This window comes from Micromys minutus (genome assembly GCF_963924665.1).
Source record: "Micromys minutus genome assembly, chromosome: 1".
Classification (NCBI taxonomy): Eukaryota; Metazoa; Chordata; class Mammalia; order Rodentia; family Muridae; genus Micromys; species Micromys minutus.
This window is the reverse complement of record NC_137969.1, coordinates 74,039,971-74,061,917: the sequence shown is the minus strand read 5'-3', so window position 1 is coordinate 74,061,917 and position 21,947 is coordinate 74,039,971. Positions and strand designations below refer to the sequence as shown.

The following is a 21,947-nucleotide window of genomic DNA, read 5'->3' as shown; positions in this document are numbered from 1 at the left end:
TCATACAGCAGACCTGGGTCTCTGTTCCCTATGGTGGCACCCCCAGGATGGCCAGATGGCCAGATGGCCTTGCCTTTCTTCTAAGATTGGCAGCTTTTCTCTCTTAGATTGGTTGTCCGCTGCTAAAATAATGCTATATGAAAATACAATTCCAAGGCTGGAATGCTCAGTGGTTAAGGGCACTTACTGCTCTCACAGAGGACCTGCATTTGGTTCCCAGTACCCATAGAGTGGCTCAAAATTGCCTATAACTCCTGCTCCAGGGTATCAAATATCCACATCCACTGCATGTTATGGCATCTTCAGATGCTGCACACATGTGAGGTACATACACAGGGAAAACACATATACCCATGACATAAAAGTTCTTTAAAGAAAAACAATTTCTGTTATCAAAGCATACAAAACCAAGTATTTGCCTTCTGCTTAAAGATGCTTGTGCTTCAAATGGGCCTAGCATGCTAGTCCCTGTGTCTTAGGCTAAAGGAGCGACAGCTAATCAGGAATTGGTTCTTTATGGTCTTTCAAAGGAGTACTTGTCTTGGTTTCTTTTCCTGTCCCTGTGAAGGGTTTGCTCTGACTCATCAATCTGGGTCACAGTCCACCCATCCTTGTGAGGAAGTTGACATACATCATAGTTATAGTCAAGAAGCTGAGATCAGCCTTGCCTTGATACTAGTGCTCAGTTTGCGTGCTCCGTGATCACACAAGTCCATAACCCCTCCCCACAGGACAATGCCACCCACAGTGGGCAGGTCTTCTTACCTCAATGAACATTACCAAGATGATTTCCCCCATAGTCACCATGACCAAAGGAAACCATAGAGATGATTCTATTATTGGCGAGTGGAGAAACGGGCTGTCCCTGTTCCAGTGGGAGTTATGGCAAAGGCACAGCACTGTGGAGCATTAGAAGTGAAGATCCAGGAACAAAAACTTCATACACTATACCTTCCTTTCTCTGTGTAAGCAGCCAGGACTCCCTGCTTCTTCCTTCTGCTTACTTGCATTGGTAGGTTTTATGATCCTCGGTTTGTATACACATTATGAATTATTATGAATATTTCTATGACAGTTTTCGATGAGGCTAACATTTATGGGTCGCTCGTAGGCAGAATGACTGAAATAGAATATGTATCTACTATGGACAGTTATTATCTGATCACCTGAAGGTCAGATTAGAAAAAAAAAAAAGGCTGGTAGTTCAAACAAGTAAATAAGAACTCTTCTTCCAGATGTCTTTCAATTCTACAACCTAGGAGTTGTGTGTGTGTGTGTACGTGTGTGTATGTGTGTTTGTATGTGTGCATTCAAGTGTGGAGGCCACAAGTCAGCTTGGTATTTTTTTCTTACTTTTTTATAGTCATTTCTCAGCCTTACTCTTTGAGACAGGGTCTGAGCCGTGAGTAGAATCTCTTAGCTAGGTTGGCCAGCCATAGGATCAGTTCATTTTCACTCCTAGCATGAGTGGGGTGGCGTGCAGATGACCTCCACCACATGTGGCTGTTACATGGGGATCCAAACACATGCTTGTACAGTAGCCACTTTGTCTGTGGAGTGGTCTCTCTAGTCCTGGGCTGTGTTATGTAATATTTTCCCGCCTTTGGTCTTACGCTGACATATTGGCTCTTTCTTCGTGTTCAGCTTGGTGGTCTTCATGCTATGTACAGCATGACCTTTCCTAGAGTTTGTTTGCAGATCCTGGGACTGGTCAGCCTTCAAACTGTGTGAGGAAATTTCTTAGAGCCTGCTACCCTGACACCCAAGAAATCAGGGTAATGGGTATTGGATATATCATGCAGAGAAGTCACATGGTCGTGTGGACTACATGTGCAAAAACAAAACCCAGGGGGAGCAGAGGAGAGGCCCATTTATTGCCTGATCATGGGTGCTTGGGCCTCAGAGGTAGCAGTCAGAACTCATGTGCCATTTCCTGCCTTTCCGAATAAGTGTGGTTTGTTTATTCACTTTCTCTTCTAGAAGCACATTCAAGGAAGCAGAGTCAAACAAAGCCTGATAGTTAGAGAGCTGCATTTCAGTGAAAGTCGGGTTTTGCAAAGGGCATTGCCATTCATTTAAATAAATGAGTCGTAGTGGCTCATGGCTGTAATCCTAATGCCTGGGATTCTGAAGCAGAAAGATTCCTACAAGTTCAAGGCCAGCCTGGGAAACTGTATAATGAATGCAAGGCCAGCCTGGACTACAGAATGAAAATCTGTTTCAAAAAACCAAGGACACGGGCCGGGATACAGCAGTCTGTAAAGTGCTTGCTGTGCAAGATTGAGGGTCTGGGTTCAGGCCCTAGAATTCACAGATAAAGTTGGGTGTGGTTCTTGTGCATGTAACCCCTACACTTCAGAGGTGGATCCTGGGTCTCAGTTGCCATACCAATGAGAGAAGGCCCCAGTGAGAGAACTTATCTCGACAAAATGAGGTGAATGGCTACTGAATAATAGATATTCTCTATGACTGACTGCTGGTCTCCACATATAGGAACACACACACACACAAACACAAACACACACAGGCATGCATGTCTGCACACTTAAGTTCATAAATAAATGCATACATAAATAAAAAAACTGTGAGGGCCTATAATGAGTGAGTACTATTCAATATCGCCCCGGTTTGGGGGAGGGGTGTAAAAATGGTATAAATGTGGCTGAGCATTCAAAACAGATTAAAAACCTAGAGAATAAACAAGTCAATTTAAAACAGCAATCACTGTATCTATGAAGACATATAAACCAGGGTAAGTTGGGAGAGTGACAGGACCTGGGGGTAGGAAGTAGGCAGCCACTGTCTCCTGAAGGCTGCCTTTAGCAATAACAACAGAATCTCCTGACAAAGCCAAACCTGGCCAGCGAATTCATCTCCACAGCCGCGTGTGTCAGGGCCGCTATTCCTGGACCATATGCCTGTACAGAGGGATCGGGGTTGAAAGGTCAGCTGAAAGCTTCGGTGCTAGCCAACTGGGCTGTGTGCAAAGGCTGGGCCAAGTTTGGCACTGGAAGCTATATTAAGCTTGCCAAATGCTGGTGAAGCAGCTTCAGACGGCGAACTGCGCTCTGGGCTTGGGCTCCAGAACCACACGCAACAGAACTTTGCCTAGTTAACCAGATGATACGCAGATAAAGGCTTTGGTGCTAGTCTCGGAGACAGACTCAGGGAACTTGGGTAGGGATTGTGCCTACATCCTGCCTTCTCCGCTCAGCACCGGGTGTGTGGAAGCTCGCCCGTGAGGCATACTCTTTTCGTGACCTGTGAGTACGGCTCGGGAGTGTTGCGGGGAGGAAGTACTCGGTGTGGGACAGCAGACAGGGTCTCCCACTGTGCTCTGTTCTTTCTCTCTTTGAATTCCTATGAGTAAACTCTGGGTTTTCGAGCTTGAGGACCAAGGAGAGCTGAGCTGGCACAGAGTGAAAGGGACCGTGTGACCTTTCACAAACCACTTCGGCTCATTTCTGTTTGAGTTTCATTTTCTCTACTGTGGGGCACAAATGCTTGCCCCGATTTTCCTAAAAGGATTTTAATGAATGTCATAGGAGATGAGGATTTGAAAAATGCTTCTCGAGGTCTTTAATGCCCTGTAGCAGCCAGAAGATACTGTTATTAATATTATTAAGATGATTCCTGCATGATATATATATATATATATATATATATATATATATATATATATATATATATACATACCTACATATCATACATATATATTGTACACCAAACTGATCAGGTATAGTGTGTTCCTGAGTCGTTTCAGAAAAGTTTGTCTTAATCAGTAGTCACAGACCACGTGTGTATATATATATATATATATATATATATGCACACAGGACTTACATTCATGACTGAATCATATCTATATAATATATATCATACATATGAGTCCTACAAATGATACATATGTCATATATGATGCTATGATCCAGTCTCCTTTGGGAGTATCATAGTAGAAAGAGCAATTTCTAAATACCATATATAGGTAGTTATCTAGGCTGCATATTCCATGTATGTGTTGTTCACACATATGCAGGTGTGTGTGTGTGTGTGTGTGTGTGTGCCCGTGCGCACGCTCGCACACAAAATGCTGCATATTTGTTAGTATAATTCAGTCGGACAGACTGAAAATTTCCCACTAATTCTGGGAGTCCCCGGCTTCTCTCTCCCTGCTGACCTACACTGCCTGACCAGCATCCTTATCAATTTTTGTTGTTGTTGTTTTGTTTGGCTTAGTAGTTTATTGACAACTGAGTCCTTACCCACTCAAATGCTTGCATTTTTATAGCGAATAATTTTACAAAACAGAAAACCTTATAGTTGGAATAGACACAGAGATCATTCGATCTGTTGATAACTAAAAATCGAACAATAAAATCTTCAAAATAAAATGGTATTTGGGAGTCCAATATACATTTCCATCACCTGCAGTGCTAGTGAGTGCTTGGGAAGCAGAGGCAGGAAAGTTATTTCAGAGCTAGCCTGGGATACAGAGTGAGATGCTGCCTCAAGAAACAAATCAGATTTGGCTGAAGCATGTTCAGAATATAAGAAGCCTCAACTTTTTCATATCTAGGGAACACACATGTGCACATGTGAGTACTTACACACACACACACACACACACACACACACACACACACACAGTATGAAAACCACCGGTCTAGTTCAGAGACGAGGAAACAATCTCTGCTAAGTGGTAGAAAGAGCCTAGTTAAGATCTATAAGGAAGAGTAGGGCCAGACCAGCTTCTGGTTGAAGGCTGAACCCATTCCGACATTTGCGGTGGGGTCTGTAACCTGGAATACAGACACCACCCCAAACCTGGCCTGGGTGGAATTAATGAGGCTGAAGATGGCTCAGAATTGGAGCCAGCGTTCTGAAATGGCTCCAGAGGTATCCAGGAAGCATCAACCATTGGGTGCATCTGCACAGAAGAGATGAGCCCGTGTGCTCTGTCTCATTTTGATGGCACAGCCAGCCTGCGTGCAGTGGCAGGTCAGCCCGCCTGCTGAATTTCCGCTAAAGTGCCGGTTTCCGCAGAGCTGCCTCTAATGGAATGAGACAGCCGAGGTTCAGGGACTCCGGGGCGAGGCAGCTAATAGGCCTGTATTGACAACAGCTGCCTTCCACTGCCCGCTCCCTTCAGTTGCCCCGCACCACCGTCTCAGCCCACACAAGCCCCGAGCCAGCCAGAGGTGTGGATGGAGGAAAGGCCCACTTGTCCTGAGCACTTTGTCCTACCACCATCGGAATTCATGAAGAAGAGATATGGGAGAGGGGCTGCTGACTCAGAACGAAGAGAGAATGTGTGAAAACTGCTCTTCTCCTTCATTGCCTCCGGGTGGAGGAGGAGGGGCGGGTAGCTGCGAGAGCAGGTGAGGGCTCAGTGTCTCTTGTTAACCCCAGCTGAGTACTTCAAATCCAGGAGCCCGGGCACCTAGCACCAGGCAATCAGACCTAGCGGGTACCTAAGCGCGTCTTTTTCCGCATCCTTCCTACATCTACTGTATCCCATGCTTCACTGAGGCTCAGTTTCAAAGCCATAATTCCTCTGCTCAAAATTTCTAGTGGCCCCTAATTGCCATCCTCCTAGCCAGGCTGCTGAGTCCCCAAGGCTACCATGCCTGCCTCTCAACATCATCGGCCTACACATCTATCCGGTGGGCACAGTTGCTCCACAGGTTTGGGGGTTTCAGGCCTTCACTCTCAAAGCCTTTACCCAACCATCTCCTACCCATTTCCTACCTATTTGAGGTCAGGTTTCATCCCAAGTACTGCCACCTTCAGGAAGTCTTCCCTGATCTCACAGCATGTATGGTCTTTCCTTCCTAAACTGTTCCACCCAATTTTACTCGGCAACTCTTTGAGATGGTGCCTGCATCCTCGTACATGTCAAACGAACAAATGGAAAAACTATGGCAAGGCTAATGGTCTTTATGTGAGAAACACGGGGCTATGAAAATGGCTCAGTGAGTAAGAGCACAGAATGTACAAGCATGGGGACCCAAGTTCAAATCCTCAGAACCCATATAAAAAGCTCGGTGTGAGATGCACCCACAGTCTCAGTCTTGTGTGGGATGGAGACAGGAAGATTGATGGATCTTACGGCCAATCAAGCTCCAGACTGGTTAAGAGACCCTGTCTCAAGTGGATAAAGGTGGAATAATGGAACGGGATACTTGACAAAGAGTTCACACACGTATAGCCCTCCATCCTTACACAGAATAAAGACAGGAAGACCTTGAATTGTCATGAGGACTCTCAGTACCAGTTAGCACTGACCAAGCTTCCCCTAGATGGTCACACTGCACTGACCACTCTTCTATGGTTGCTGCAGCTGCAGAATTAGGGAATGGGTGGGAGGCAGGGGACCGGTGGCATCTTTTTGAGATGATGGCCCTTATTCCCAGGATCTTTCTTGGTCACCTGAGGATCTGGGAATAGGGTTGTGATCAAATATAAAGCTCCGTCTTTGGCAGTGGTTCTCAACCTGTGGCTTATGACCCCCTCGGGAGAGATCAAATGATCCGTTCACAGGGGTCACATATCAGATATCCTGTATATCAGATATTTACGCTATGACTCATAGCAGTAGCGAAATTACAGTTATGAAGTAGCGGTGAAAATTGTGTTACCGTTGGAGGTCACCACAGTATGAGGAACTGTACTAAAGGGTCACAGCACGAGGAAGGTTGAAAGCCACTCTTCTTTGGGTTCATCTGATGTAAGGACTTCTATTTTATGGATCTAAGTGTTTGCTTCTGTGCTCTTAGGACACTTAGAAAAAGTTGTTGCCTAGAACTCACATTGTCACAATTCACACCATGCCCAGCATTTCTTTACCTGCAATGGTATATCGGCATCATTGGCGAAATGCTAGAAAGCCCACAGTAAGAGCCTTCCCCAGACCTGCCATATGACAAGCTCCAGGCACCGGCCTGGGCCTCATTTTCTCTTGAAGTTCCCAGGAGTAGGAGCTCTCTATACTATACAGAAGCCGGATAAAATACTGGGGGTGTGCTCCAGATAGGCTGGCTTAACCTCATGTAAAAAGAGGGAAAAGAATTCTTCCATCTTGCATTTTTACGTATTATACAAATTAATAAAATATTTGCAGCCTTTAACCCAGAGCCTCTGTTGTCTCCTGTGCTCAATAAATATTTGCTCGGTGAATCGAAAAGCTAGTGCTTTTGAAAGGAACCTAATGTGGTGTGATTGTAGGTTGTGTTTCACTGATTGTTCTTCCTATTCCAATGTCTCAGAAAAAGGGAGAAATCCTTCCTCTGGTCCTGTTTGCACTTAAAGTTACAAGGTTAGACAACAGAATTCAGAAATCAGGGATTTCGTGGACCTGGTATTTGTGATTCTAGTGGATACATGTGGGCAAATACACATTACCTCCCTTTCTTTTAAGTTGCCTGTACAATGTGTGTGTGTGTGTGTGTGTGTGTAAAGTGTATACCTATATCTATTGAGACCAGGGGACAAATTCAGGTTTTCTTTACATTTACATCTGTCTGTCTGTCTTTACTTTCACCACTCCTCTTCCTCCTCCTCCTCCTCCTCCTCCTCCTTCTCCTCCTCCTCCTTCTCCTCCTTCTCCTCCTCCTCCTTCTCCTCCTCCTCCTTCTCCTCCTCCTCCTTTTCCTCCGAGTCTTTCGTTGGCCTGGAACCTGCTACTTTAGCTAGGATAACCATCCAGACAGTCCCAGGAATCGACTTCACTTTTCAAGAACTGGAGTTCTGAGCACACACCACGTTTTGGCTTTTTTTTTTTTTTTTAACGGATTCTAGCGATTTTACTCAGGTTCCTTCACTTGTGCTGGAAACACTTCACTGACTGAACCATCTTCTGCCCCTCTCATACTGGCTCTTAATCGTGCATATTCTGACTCGTCGAGGAGACCAAACATCTTTGAGGACCAAGAGACAGATCATCTAGGTTTTATGGATCTCTTTTTCCTAGCCAAGACCACCGCCGTGTACCCACGGGCGTGGGCCCAGAGCTTGAGTGCCCCTGTTTCTGACTGGATGGCTGTTTTCTCCGATGACTTCAAAACACCGAGCTTCAACCTCTCGGACACTTCCTCAAGGGCACCAGGAGAAGTGGGGAGGAAACATTTACCTTTGACAAGAGATGGGGACCAGAAAAGTCAAGCTGACCTACGTATTCAGACAATCACAAGCACCCATGCCATGGTGGGCAGGGCTTGCTGGGCAATCCTGAGAATCTAGTATCTATCTGGCTGTACAGATTTTGTATTTTCGTGGAAAGATCATCTGTTAGTTACCACCAAGTTCAAAACCAAGCTCTGGAGTGCCCTTCCCACTTACCGCTGTTCTGTGATTTGAGCACAGGGGCTAGCGTCTTCAGTGTGCCATAGAGATGAGCCATGTACCTGTCCTTCTTTTCCAGTTTATCATAGTCCCCTAGATGTGCATTTTTATTTGCCTTTGTGTCTCGGAGCTCTGGGGAATGTCCAGTGATTGACTGATGAGTGAATTTTTGTGCGTGTGTGTGTGTGTGTGTGTGTGTGTGTGTGTGTGTGTTCAGAGAGGGGCTTATCTCTTAGTGTCTGCTCATCTTGCCCTAGGGCCATGGCTCCTCCTGGTGCCCTGCTGAAGCTTCAGTCAGTAGTTGATAAAATATTTAAAATCACACAGCTGACATCGTCCTAAGGGTGTGGTGCAGCTTGGCTCAAGTAAAACACATGAATAAAAGGAAAAAACCCAAACAGCTTAATAGAGTGTGTTGTTGTGCTCGGGTTGTTTTAGCTCCTAGAAATAATTTCTTTTCATCTTGTATGCTTGTCCCATGGCCTTATGTACATGTCACAGATGAGAAAATTGTGGAGCCTGCCCTGCACTTGGAAGTTACTCCTTGAAATGGAGCTAATCTCACAGGCATGCTTCTTGCAGGAGGCCTGGGATTGGGCTTACCCCGACTATTTATGTCTTATTCTTTGCTTTTGTCTGCTTCTCTTGCAGCTAAATGTGGTCAACAGTGTCAGTAGCTCTGAGGACATCAAGCCCTTACCAGGTCTACCTGGGATTGGAAATATGAACTACCCATCCACCAGCCCTGGGTCTCTGGTGAAACACATCTGTGCCATCTGTGGGGACAGATCCTCAGGTATGGGCCCCATGAGGTAGACTCCCAGACAACATTCCTTCCCCTGCTCTAAATGCACTACACCCAGTGAAATGAAAAGACCTTTATAATGGTCCAGCTGGAGGCATAGCCTATAGATTTCTCTTAAGGGGTCCAGAGCCTGCAGTTTTGATGATTCTAAAATACAGTTTTTAAATTTATCTTGAAGTATTAGGCTCCCTGGAAATGTTCCTGACTCCTCTCTGGAGTAATACAGTTGTGTCCATGTCTGGGATTGAGAAGCTGTGGTGTGAAATATTCCATACTAGTATTTCTTTAATTTTTTAAAAGTTACTTCTCAAAATCACAAAATGTCCCAAATAAATAATTATAAAACCAATAAAAAAATTGGAGAACCATAGAAGTACAAAGAGAAAGTAAAAAAAAATTGTAATATCCCCATGAAAGAGAAACTCTTTAATATTTGAGCATATTTTATTTTATTCTTCCACAACCTGCTAGATGTTTTTAGCATGCTTTTATGGGCAAAACCTGTTTTTGTTGGCTTATCTCTTCCATTTTGCCAAGATTGCTTTTTCCCTAATTGTTTTTCCTTTCTTTCTATTCGTTCTACTCCAACCTCTTTCCCCATCAGCTTATTTTTAATACTTTTAGTCTCTGATTTGAAGAAGGAGAAAGACAAATATGTCTGTGCCTGCTTGTAACACCAGTAGTCACTGGTGAGGCAGGGGGATCATGAGCTTGAGTGAGTCTTGGTTACACAGTGAGACTCTGTATTCCAGTTACTTCAGAGTGAGAAGACAGAGCCTGTTCTTCCCACCTCAGGATGCGGGGGCTGACAAGTGTTTCTCCAGCCTCTCAAGGATGCTTGTAACACAGAGAGCTACAGACGCTCCCAACTTGTTCAGCGTCATGGCCAACATTAGCTTGCTTTTACAATTCATTTTCTAATCACACAGAGATGGCCGTTGCCATGACAGAATATTGGTTGCAGCCTGACAAAGCATTTTCTCCATTTTATTTTAGCTGAAGGTGGTAGGTCCCTCCATGGATAGTAAAGACACAGGATGACGGTCATACTGTGGTCAAATTAGGGTCCTGCTTCTCAAAATTTTATATTTCAGAGCCAAAAGTATTAGGTTAGTTGGGGCCAAGATAAAGGCCGATATATATCAATATGTGAATTCAGAAAATTAGCATAGTCAACTAACTGGGCACAGGCAGGATGTCTCTAGCCACAGCTTCATCTTAGGGTGGCCTCCACAGACAGGTAAGCTCTGGGGTGCAGGATGCTACATTTGCAGTTTCTCAGGAATTTCAAATGGATTTTGGCATCAACATAAATAAAACAGAATTAGAAAATTGGGCCTGTGGCTGCATGGAACCATCAGTTCTAGAATCAGACCTAAATGTGTTTTGAATGATCGACTTCCATACATTTTCAGGTTCTGTGGCGTTAGCCACATGGCCATAGCGTAGATTTCCTTAGAGCAAGCACTGTAACTGACTCACGGAGCGTGTGTGAAGACAGGTATGGCAGGCAGTTCTCTTGACACAAAAGTAGCCCTTCTTGCCAGGGACAACTAGGGGCCCTAGAGACAGTGAAACAACCAGTTATTCTAGATGAAGCAAAATCACCATCAGAATGCATTCCCTACTCAAGATTGAGGATAATGTTACTCTGTAAAAAGTTTACAGATTCTTCTTTCCATCAACAGTCAGTCGCCCAGGATTCTGTTCATAGTTTTTGGTACAAAATAAGTTTTAGCGGCTTTTAAGACCTTGGGTTTCAATTTTGAGAAATGTCAGTTAAACCAGGATTCTTTTCCTGCAGGATAATTAATATATGGCAACTAAACACCTTTTTATTTATTGTGTACACTAAAATATTGACCTGAGGTGGGATATTTTTTGCATCAAGATCTAAGAGTTGCTTTGATAAAATAAATGTTAATAAAATCTAAGGCCAGGAATTTTTCTAGTGATGCTGTCTGGAGTTGGAGATACAGAAGGAAGACACGAAGAATGTCTTCCTTGGTGATCCAGCTTCTCTGGGAGTCGTTATTTGTTCTTAGGGGATATGGCCGTTTCCTTAGGGGTTGGACATGGGCTTCTGTGAGGTAAAAAAAAATCTGAATAAATACAATAACAGTCTATGGGTTAGTCTCTCGTAACCAGGGAAGCATTACGGTGTGTATAAATACAATGACAGTCTATGGGTTGGTCTCTCGTAACCAGGGAAGCATTACGGTGTGTATTCCTGTGAAGGCTGCAAAGGCTTCTTCAAAAGAACCATACGGAAAGACCTCATCTACACGTGTCGGGATAACAAAGATTGTCTCATCGACAAGCGCCAGCGAAACCGCTGCCAGTACTGTCGCTACCAGAAGTGCCTAGTCATGGGCATGAAGAGGGAAGGTAAGGGGCCCCCTGCTCCCCTCTACCCGAGGAGAGCGGGTGGCGTGCAACGAGCTAGGAAGGAAAGCACAAGGCAGAGCCGGGCTGCACTCTGGGAGGGAGAAGGTTGATGTGGACGTTCAGATGAGTCTTAGATACCACAACCTCTCAAGGCTTTCCTCTAGAGCTCAGAGAGCAAAAGGTATCTCTTCCTCCATTATCTCTCTTCTCTGGGAGCCCAAGGACAGGCACTCATGGCCCTCTTCATTTTTTTTTCAGTAAATGGGTAGCAGGACTCCAAGGTTTAGTGGTCTTGTTCTATGCTGCCCCCGGGGAGCATCAGACTGACCTTCAAGGTGGAGCTGGCTTCTTTCTCTAACCTCAGCTCTCTCTGGAGGGACAGCTACAGGTTTGTTGTTGCCTTCTGGGATTCAGAACCCTGGCCTGCTATAAATCCCCTCATGTTGGCTCCATTCCTCAGTCTTTGTGGATTATTGGCATCCACAGGTCTGACAGATGGGCCTTCTCAGTTCCCGAGTGCCACCGGGCTTCATCTTTTAATTTATAGTGTGAGTTAGTGGGTTATCCTTGCGTCAGAGAGTAACAAATCTGAAAGTGTTCGTTCCTTCTTGTTCTTGCTTTAAGAGATCGAAAGTCATCCTGCTAAGTAACACGAATAAATTGAAGTGGGCAGTTCATTAAGCAGAGGGCCTGATGTGAGTGGGAAATCTTGGTTGTTGTACAAGAAGAATGCCCTCCCCTTGCAGGTTGGGATGGCTCACTGAGTGAGTTTCTCCGTGCCTCTTATGGTGAGATGGAGGAGGTCTGCCAGAAAGAACCAATGAAAGAACAGATTCTTGAGCCCATAATTAGAGGGAGCACCAGTAAGGCCACATGACAGGAGAAGGGTACATTCAGAATCACCCAGCCAACGGGAACCAGTTTACAGATAACGGAAGACCCTGAGAGCTAAGGGGCATCCCAGATCACCCTAGCTTCTCTGTGGCATTCCTTGGGAAAACACCAGTGTGAACAAGATGGCAAAGAAAGCCATTCCCCCATCACAGCATCCAGATCTCACTAAAAGAAAGGAGAAAAACACCTTTGCTGTAATTTCCAGGTTGTATAAGGTATAGGTATTCCTTTGTCCTGCAAGTTCAGCCTGTTCTGGTGTCCTGGAGGCCATGTGGAAGGTCCTTAAGTAGGCTCTGGAGACAGCCAGCCTGGGTCTGTATCCTGGTACAAACACTCCTTAGCTTTTGACTTCAGACAGGTTATCTAGTTTCTCTGTGGTTCATAGTACCCCACCCCCAGAGTTGTTGGAAGGGGTTAAATGAGATACATCTATGTAAAGTATTGAGTATAAATACTCTGCTGGAGAACCTGAAAATCCATAATAACTAGTAGCTAAGTGGATGGGTGGAAACCTGAGAAGCTGAAGTCTGAAGCTGTTTTAGATCAGCTACTGTCCTGCATAAATTGTCATGTATGTTGTAACAGGCACTGGAGATATCTGTCATGTAGACCATCCTCCATAGCCTGAGTTGGAACCTGGCAGCCCGATGCCAAGGCTTCCTTTTGAAGCTTCCGTGTTATTTTTCTCCGAGTGTTGCGAGTCTGTTAGGAGAGCTGACAGGGTCACAGGAGGAGTGTGGTGACTTGGTTGGCTTCTGCTTTGCCCACTGTCTTTGTTTTAAAGCAGGACAAATGGAGAAATGTATCGACTTCTTAAAGAAAGGTGAGAGAACATTGAACCTCTGACTGAGAGAAAAATAGGCACTATAGTTCTCACGGGTTGTCTCTGAACAGAGATGGAGTGAACTGAAAAAGAGCAAGAAATAGAGAGACAGAGAGAAAGACAGAGACAGAGAGAGAGAGAGAGAGAGAGAGAGAGAGAGAGAGAGAGAGAGAGAGAGAGAGAGAGAGAAGAGGGGGGGAGGGCCAGCCTACAGGGCAGGAAGACACAGGGAAAGGGAAAAGATAGATTCTGTTGAAAGTGGTTTTGGTAATTCCCACAAACCCGTCTCAGAAAGTTATTGCCTTTTCAGCCCCATGGACAAGGAAACCAAGGCCAACTGACAGATCCTCAGGCGTCTGCATGTATGTGGTGCAGATATATCCAGAAAAAGATCTCTTTGGATCTGAAGTCTGTTGCTTTCTCTTCTCAACTCACCTCCCCTCTGTTCTGTTTTTTCGACTTACTCCCTCGTTTTCTTATCTTTCTTCCCTTTTCCTTTTCTTCTTCCTCTCTTTACTCTTTCTGTCTCTCCGAGTAGTCCCATCTCTATGTGGTATGGGGTGTTAGTGGTAGTTTTGAGCCCTCTTCTCTGTTTGGCCTTGAGAAATCAGTCTCATCGTTCACCAGAGAGAGTCAGTGTGTGGCATCCCGGCTCCAGATCTTCAGATAGCCTCTGTGGCTGGTAATGCCCTCAGAGGAAAGGGCTCCTTAGCCAGTGAGGAAGGAGAGGCCTGGGGGGCAGAGGCTACTTGTGAAGGGACTTTACCAAATTAGGGCAGGTTTTGCTCTTTGGGGAATGCAAACTGTCTTCCAGTATTGAATTCTGCTCATTGGTGCTGGCTCTACATTGGAAGTAGCAGCCTTCTAGACAGTTAGAAAGGAACCCAACCAACACTTTTCTCGAGAGGGCAGTGTTGGGTATGAGGTCTGTGTCACAACCTGATGTGTAGACCCAAGGGTTCTGAGACGTAGAGCCAACTTTGATGAAAATCCCAAGTTTGGGGAAGGCTGTAGGAACTCCAGCCTACAGCTTTGCCTCTGGGCCCTCCCCCACCCATGAAATCAGTGCACATTCTGAAATATCTTCTAGGTGACATCCCTCCACCCCTTCACTTACTAAATCCCCACAGCTTGCTCCCAGAAGATTTTCCCTGACAAGTTGGATCAGGTGATCAACATCAGGTGTTCAAGCTGGTGCACAGGGGGCCTACCTAATGGGGCATGAATGCCAGGGCAGATGCATGGGATCTGACAAAGGGAGTTTGTACAGTAATGGGCTTGTTCCTTAACCATTGCATGCTCACAGTCTATCTGAGGCATCAGTATAGGAAGGATGAAGAACACAGGGTTGGGAGGGGATAGGGGGAAATGGAGGCTCTTTCAAAGAAAGGTGGGTTTGGAGCTTCCTGAAGCTAAAATAGCAAGATTAAGAGGGGTTTGGCAACACATTGGAAATAATATAACTAGTGACCCCATTTCTCCCTCAACAAGAAAACAGCTCCACATCTTTATTCTGTCTGTCTGTCAGCATGATAGTTTGAATACCATGGTGAGTCTCATCTTATATAGGAGAGGCTTAGGTAGGTAATCACCCTGTACCGGTCCTGAACACTCTGTGACATCTGCGAGTCTCACCCCAATGTCAGCTGTGCAAGAAGAAAGGCAGAGGAGCCGGGAGCGAGCAGAGAGTGAGGCGGAATGTGCCAGCAGTGGCCATGAAGATATGCCGGTGGAGAGAATTCTAGAAGCTGAACTTGCTGTGGAACCAAAGACGGAATCCTACGGTGACATGAACATGGAGAACTCGGTATGCTGTCTTCTATTTCCTTTCAGTTTCTCGGGTGGGACTAGAGGTGACAGAGGGGAAATGTAGAGCCCCAGGCCCTCACAGGAAGTTGTTCCTCTTTCAGACAAATGACCCCGTTACCAACATATGCCACGCTGCCGACAAACAGTTGTTCACGCTTGTTGAGTGGGCCAAGCGCATCCCTCACTTCTCAGACCTCACCTTGGAGGACCAGGTCATTCTGCTCCGGGCAGGTAAGACTCCAGGATTCCTCTTGTCCTGAGACGGTTCCCTACACTGCTATGCTGACAGGACCTGTGCGACCTTAAAGGGAACAACTTTCAATTTGAGTTCACTATGTAGACCAGGCTAGACTCAAATCCACAGAGATGCAGCTGCCTCTGCCTCCCAAGCACTGAGATTAAAGGTGTGCAGCACTGTGCCTGGTCTTCATTATATGCCCTTCACTGCCTGTGCATTCAAATGGTCCTCCCCCAGGACTTTCATTCCCAAATGAAACCCCATTTATGGAGGGAGTGGGAAATAAAAAAATTTCTGTATTTTATAATTTACGTTTAATTTTAAAGGCACATAAATCACTTTGTTGGTGATAATTTGAAGCCATGTCTTATAACAAACAGATGTTTCTACTTTCGAGGTGAAATAATGAAGTTGGAGGTTTGGGGGCTGGGGAGATGGCAGGGTGGGTAAAAGTATTTGCTGTACAAGTGTAAGGAACCGAGATGGGATCTCCAATAGGTGTGAACAAAAAAGTTGGAGGAGGTTGTGTGTGCCTGTCACCCACGCTCTGGGGGCTAGGAGTGGTGTGAAGATGGGGGAATTTTGATGGTTTGCTGTCCAGCCAGCCAAGCTGAAAAACAGCAAGTTGTAGGTTCCGTGAGGGAACCTCACTCAGTTTTGAGAATAAGAGAGATGAAGAATGCACACACACACACACACACACACTCATGCACGCACAAAGAAAGCTAGAAATTCTAAGACTTTCTCCATTTTAAAATTCCTTGTGCTACAGCTTTGTCTCTCATATCAGGGACACTGCAGTCTGTTGACACCTACCATGGCTCCTCTTTGACACAGAGCCATCAGGGAAGTTTCTTGAGGAGTGGCTGAGCACTGTGAGGCGATCCACTCCACTCCTCCCTGTTGGGTGACGAGAGATCACTGGGTGTCCACTGAAAGCTACATACAGTGCCGTTCTCATAGGCCACACCAAAGCAGTACAGCTAGGTTGTCAGGTCCTGGGGCGGAGATTATAAGCTATGAACACCGTATCCACCATTCTGATAAACAGTGACTATCGCTGGTAAGGTTTGGTTCACATTTACTGGTTCTCAGGCTGTCTTTCTAGGCTGCATCTAAGAAGCAGCTGGGGCACATTAGAGCCATGGAGTTGAGGAACCTCGAGCCGTGTCCTTTCTTTTGTCACTAATTACATGTGTCACCTTGGACTGGGCCGTAACCTCCCAGGATTTTCATTTCTGCTTTCATTGCACGAGATGCTAAACCATGCATTGCATGACTATCCAGGAGGTAGGAATGTCTCCCCACAAGGTCTCCTCTCTGTGCTCACAGGCTGGAATGAATTGCTGATTGCCTCCTTCTCTCACCGCTCGGTTTCTGTCCAGGATGGCATCCTGCTGGCCACGGGCCTCCACGTCCACAGGAGCAGTGCTCACAGTGCGGGGGTTGGCTCCATCTTTGACAGGTTGTAATTCCCTTCTGTTTCCAGGATATGCCTGTGTGCATATGCACACAATTGTACACACTCATCTCCCTCTGTGTAATTCCGATATGCAGTAGGCAGCCCAAACAGGTGCACATGACTATAGCAAAATGTCTCATTTTATAGTTCTGGCTAGGCTCAAGCTTGTGATAATCCTCCTGCTTCAGCCTCCCAAGTACTGGGATTACAGGTGTGAGCCCAGTTTCCAGAGAAGATTAAGCACGTAAGAATATAAATCTGGAGATCAGAAGAGGGCGTTAGGCAAAGGTGATGGTAATAAAACAGAGCAAGTCAGAAGCCAGCATCAGTGCCTGGCATTTAGAAGGACCTGGTACCCTCATGCTTTCTAGATGAGTGGACCACTGGCACCAGCTAGAAAAGCTACAGTGGGAGCAGACAGTGTATCATGGGGCCGGCATGGAGAAAGGGTCAAGATCTGTCTTTAAGAGGCTCATTATTTTGGGCTAACAATGGTTTGGACTCTTTCTCTCTGAACCCCAGATCTCTCTGCTACAGCAGGAGCAAGCTCAGTCAGAAAATAATACCATGACAGAAATTCATTTTCTTAAGTATACTAAAGTTTACATGTAAAAAATAAATAAAATCTAAATATAATATAAAGTGTATATTTATATAAAGCATGTTTAAAAACGAAGTAAGTAGTAATATAAAGTATACATCTAATATGAAATATGATATATAGTAAATAAAAATAATTCAGGTAATAAGTAGATTAGTGACTTGGGACTAAAGGAATGAGCTGCTGATAATTAGAAAGTCTTTCTATCGAGTTCCAGGACCCAGGCTCTATCATAGTCTTTTTTTGAGGGATATACATGCTCCGTTTAGATGGGTTGACATCTTCCTTGCTCTTTTCTATGACACACTCAATCACTTCCATGGTTCCTGGAGATGTTTGCCCTTTTACCTTGGCATGCAGTGCCCCGGGCTGGCTTCCCTTGCTGCAGCTCTTAATTCCATCTCATTCAAGATGCCTTTCTGCTCCCTGCTGAGAGGCCATTGCTTCCACCCTGGTGAGCCACAGAGGCAGTTACCTGCTGACTTAGCCCTGTAGCTGGTCCGGTCCACACCATTTCTTCCTCTACACTGTAATCGTTAGGATGAGGGACTTCATTGTCTTCATTCCTTCACCCTAAATACCCACAGCAGATCTAAAACCTGAATAGGGCCATCACAAGTACTGGTGGAATTTATTTCGTTGGTCCAGGATCCCGAACTCAGCCCTTTTCTCCTTCCCTGTCCTTGCTTCCTGTGAACAGAGTCCTTACAGAGTTGGTGTCCAAGATGAAAGACATGCAGATGGATAAGTCGGAGCTGGGATGCCTCCGGGCCATTGTGCTGTTTAACCCAGGTGACGTCTGTTTAACTCCAGCCACTCCGTGGGGGTCAGCCCTCTCTCGAGGTTGACCTCTGGGGCTCTGATTTGTTCTGCCCCTCCCCCACCTCTAAGCTCAGCAGAGACAGAGCAGTCTGAGCCCAGCACCCATCAGAGTATGAAGTCTTCTCTTGTCCAGAGCCACCCTGAACGTATTTTAACTGGGTGTGGAGCTTCATTAGGGTCTGCTGAGGGAGACAAGATCTTTTGTGAACTGGATGTAGGATATGGAAGAATGACAGGAGTCATAGATGTCTCAGGAGTGGTTCATTCCCCTGAGCTATTGCAGATGTGGAATTCCCATTCACTTGGCATCGGTAAAACTCCAGGGGCAGCATGTTCTAAGGGTGAGTGGGTGATAGCCAAGGTGTTATCTTTGGACATTAAACTTGGGGGTGGACAGTAGACATCCAAGAGAAGCCAGGACCAAAAATACATAGGTAAGAGCTGCCTTCCTCTGCCTGAATTGGGAGGCAGCCATGAACCTGTGGGGGACATTACTTGTGAGCAAAGGCAGCAAAAAGAGCTGGGGAATCCCACAGGCTGGTGGAAGACTAAAGAGCTGTTAAAGGAGCCTAGTATGTGGGGAGTGGGGAGGGAATGGCATTTGGAGGTCCAGGGCAAAGTACTTTAAGAGGAGGAAGTGGCCAGCTTCATCAAACGTGGCCGTGTTTGTCCAGCCTTCTGTAGTTTGGTGTAGCTGTGATACAGGCCATGGTTTCGCTTTCATGCTCCATCTCAACACTTAGCCCCGTTTGCTGTGCAGAAAGCATCCGGGGAGGATGTGAATATTGCTTTTCGAGACAGGCCTGGATAAAATTAACCTCCCCTTCAGTCAGCAGAGGGTTTGTTTCACTATTAGCAATTTAAAATCCGTCAGACCAAGAGTTTGTTAGGAAAATTATACACAGAAAGGACATCCGCCTGACACAGGTGGCCGATCTGCTTACTTCCCAGTTGTCCCCATGCAGGAGGTCCATGTGTCTTTCTTAACTCTAAGGGAGGTGGCCAGTATGGCACTGTCTGGAGGAGGGTGTCCTGCTGAGATATTAACCAGAAATCAAACCCATTGCTCTCTGCAGATGCCAAGGGTTTGTCCAACCCCTCTGAGGTGGAGACACTTCGAGAGAAGGTTTATGCCACCCTCGAGGCCTATACCAAGCAGAAGTATCCGGAACAGCCAGGCAGGTGAGAGAGATGAAGAAGGAGCAGCACAACTCCCCACCCCCACCGACTGAGCACCTTCTCACTGGGCTGACATCAGCACCATGAGATTAAAGCCTCAGTGAGGTCCTGTCTGTCCAGGGTGGCACTCACCCTGTGCTGCTGTTAGTGCTTACAGCAATGGCTACAGGTAGACGAGCACCTTGCCCAGTCCGCCTGAGGGTTTGCTCTTTTGCTGTTTTGTCGCCATCAGTCAGACATAGTTTGAAAACGTCAACATTAAACGGAACATTCCAGAAACGGAAAATTCCAGAAGTGAATCGACGACCTTTCAGTAGTTTTTAGGACAGTGTGTTGATATGATGGTTGTGTTGTGTTTCTGTTGTTTATCTCTTACTGTGTGTCTGACTTATAAGTTTAGTTTTCCACTGGTCTATACGTGTATATGCACACGTACGTGTCTGTGTCTGTCTACGTACAGGTTCGGTCGTATCTCCAGTTTTAGGAAAACACAGGGTCCTGGGGTTTTCTTGCAGATGGGGAGGGAAGCCAGAACACACATCCTTAAATGCTGGATGAACAAGGAAATGAATAGATTGGTATGGGAGTGTGATCTCTATTCCAACAAGTTACAGAGTCAGAAAGGACAAGTCACTTAATGGAGATCACAAAGCTGGTTGCTGGTGGAGGCAGGACGAGGACCCGTGACTCTATGGAGTGGCAGCAGGTCTCTCACAGTCCTTGCTCCATGGTGACTCTCATGGAGCACAAAGGACAGGCTTTGAAAGCTGAGAGGTCCCCGGGTATCTGTCTATAGTATTACTGCTTGGTCAAAACCTGTTAAACTGTCCTTCAAAGCATTGTAGGCAAAGGACTTACCCTTTCTACAAACTGACAAAATCAACACACCCCATAGACAGCAGATGAAGTAGAAGACTGCCTAAGACATTAATTTCACTCTTATGATTAATTGCATATCTACTCCCGACACACACTAGTGACTTACTCCTCTGTGAAGTCAAATTTCTGATTATCCTGATTATATACTGATATTTACCAAATGTTCAGCAGAGACGAAATGGTATTTTGTCACAGGTTGTGAAAAAATCAAGTGGGTAGATCAGATCCTGAGAGGTCCTCTACCCTCTTACTTTTATTAAACAAAACTTAGTCCTGTGGTCTAGCCAGCTGTGGAATGTCAAAGAAGAAAAAGCAACAGTGGAACTCAGTGGCCATTTGGTAGCCTGTTCTAGTAGTCTGTTCAAAAGGGGCCTGCCCTGGTGATTGGAAGTGACCTGACGCTGCCTTTGGCAATTATAAGTCCTGGTCAAACCACAGTAACAGGAAGTTCTGAGCAGGGCAATTTCTAGCAAAGCTTTCAGCCCCCAGGTACCATCAGACCTGCCCTTCTGTACTCTGTGCTGTCTTCTTACAGTGTGGCACTAACACTGGGTATTTCTATTAATCATTAAGATAAAAGCACATCCCAGAATAGCCTGACTCTCTTTCTTCCAAACTACAACAGCATCAACTGCTTTAGGAGAAATACTTGTTAAAATCGGGTAATAAAATCTCACTGTGAGCTTTTTGGGTATGGTTCCAGTGGCCCATGTAGTTCCATAAAGGTATTTTGTTGCTACTTTGTAACTGTAACTTTGCTACTGTTATGAATCATAATGCCAATATCTGATATTCGATCCCCAAAGGGATCTCGACTCACAGAATCTCAACCAGCTCCTGCTCTAGATGCTGGGGAGAAAAGCCAATTCTTATGTTCGAATTTCAGGAGGTATCAGAGGCGGTGTCTTCTGTCTCCAGCATACCTTGGACAAGGGGTGATCTCTCTGTCTGAGCTCACAAGAGGTTCAGCAGGTGCACGAGGTGGGAATTGCTCGTCTTAGTTAGGCAGGTCACTAACTTGGTGTAGGATGGTCTTGCGTGCTGGCACTGCCCAAGCTGGGCATTTTTCACAGTGGTGGAGTGCTGCCACTTTGTGGATAGGAGTTAACAGTACACCCTGTAGGGCCCAAATTCTTTGAGAAAGTTAGAAGCAGAAATGAAAGCAGGGTAAAGGACCTGCACACATCTTGCACACACACAGTAAGCTCCTAGAAAGGCCATCTTGATCCTGACATGCCAGCCAGGGATGCCATGACAGAGTCTTCTGATGCATGGGTTCATTTTCTTAGCTCTGGTCTCAGTCCTCAAACCCAGTGCCAACAGTATATGTGTGGAGCGACTGGAAAACATTGACAGCTTTACAGGTGCCAGAATCTCAGCCTAACTTTGCACTTTAAAGGGAAAGCTCTTAGTCATGTGCCAATGTCTCTCTCTCTCTCTCTCTCTCTCTCTCTCTGTGTGTGTGTGTGTGTGTGTGTGTGTGTGTGTTTAAAATTATTTTTGTCTTATTTGGGTGTATGCTGGTATAGGTGCATTTGTGTGTCTTGGTGTGCATGCATGTGCATTTAGAGGTCAGAAGTTAATTTCATAAGTGCTAGCTATGAGTGTGTGTGTGTGTATACATGTGTGAATGTGTATGATAAAGATAGATAGATAGATAGATAGATAGATAGATAGAGGGGGTTACTGGTCTGGAACTCAGAGTGT

The 21,947-nt window shown here is 45.6% G+C and overlaps 1 protein-coding gene across 2 annotated transcripts in view; it reads left to right on the top strand.

Annotated features, from left to right (window-relative positions):
• RXRG (retinoid X receptor gamma) overlaps positions 1–21,947 on the top strand; it is a 39,820-nt gene that overhangs the window by 15,745 nt on the left and 2,128 nt on the right. Inside the window, exons 1-8 of one of the 2 annotated variants that reach the window (XM_080938792.1) lie at positions 3,050–3,263; positions 8,992–9,136; positions 11,354–11,533; positions 14,897–15,057; positions 15,161–15,290; positions 16,630–16,762; positions 18,061–18,152; positions 19,259–19,364. In XM_080938792.1, the coding sequence (XP_080794918.1) occupies positions 9,064–9,136; positions 11,354–11,533; positions 14,897–15,057; positions 15,161–15,290; positions 16,630–16,762; positions 18,061–18,152; positions 19,259–19,364 (875 nt within the window). In that variant the 5' untranslated portion in view covers positions 3,050–3,263; positions 8,992–9,063. Of the gene's footprint in view, positions 1–3,049; positions 3,264–8,991; positions 9,137–11,353; positions 11,534–14,896; positions 15,058–15,160; positions 15,291–16,629; positions 16,763–18,060; positions 18,153–19,258; positions 19,365–21,947 lie in introns of those variants that run through there. The other variant, XM_080938791.1, reaches the window with a different exon arrangement.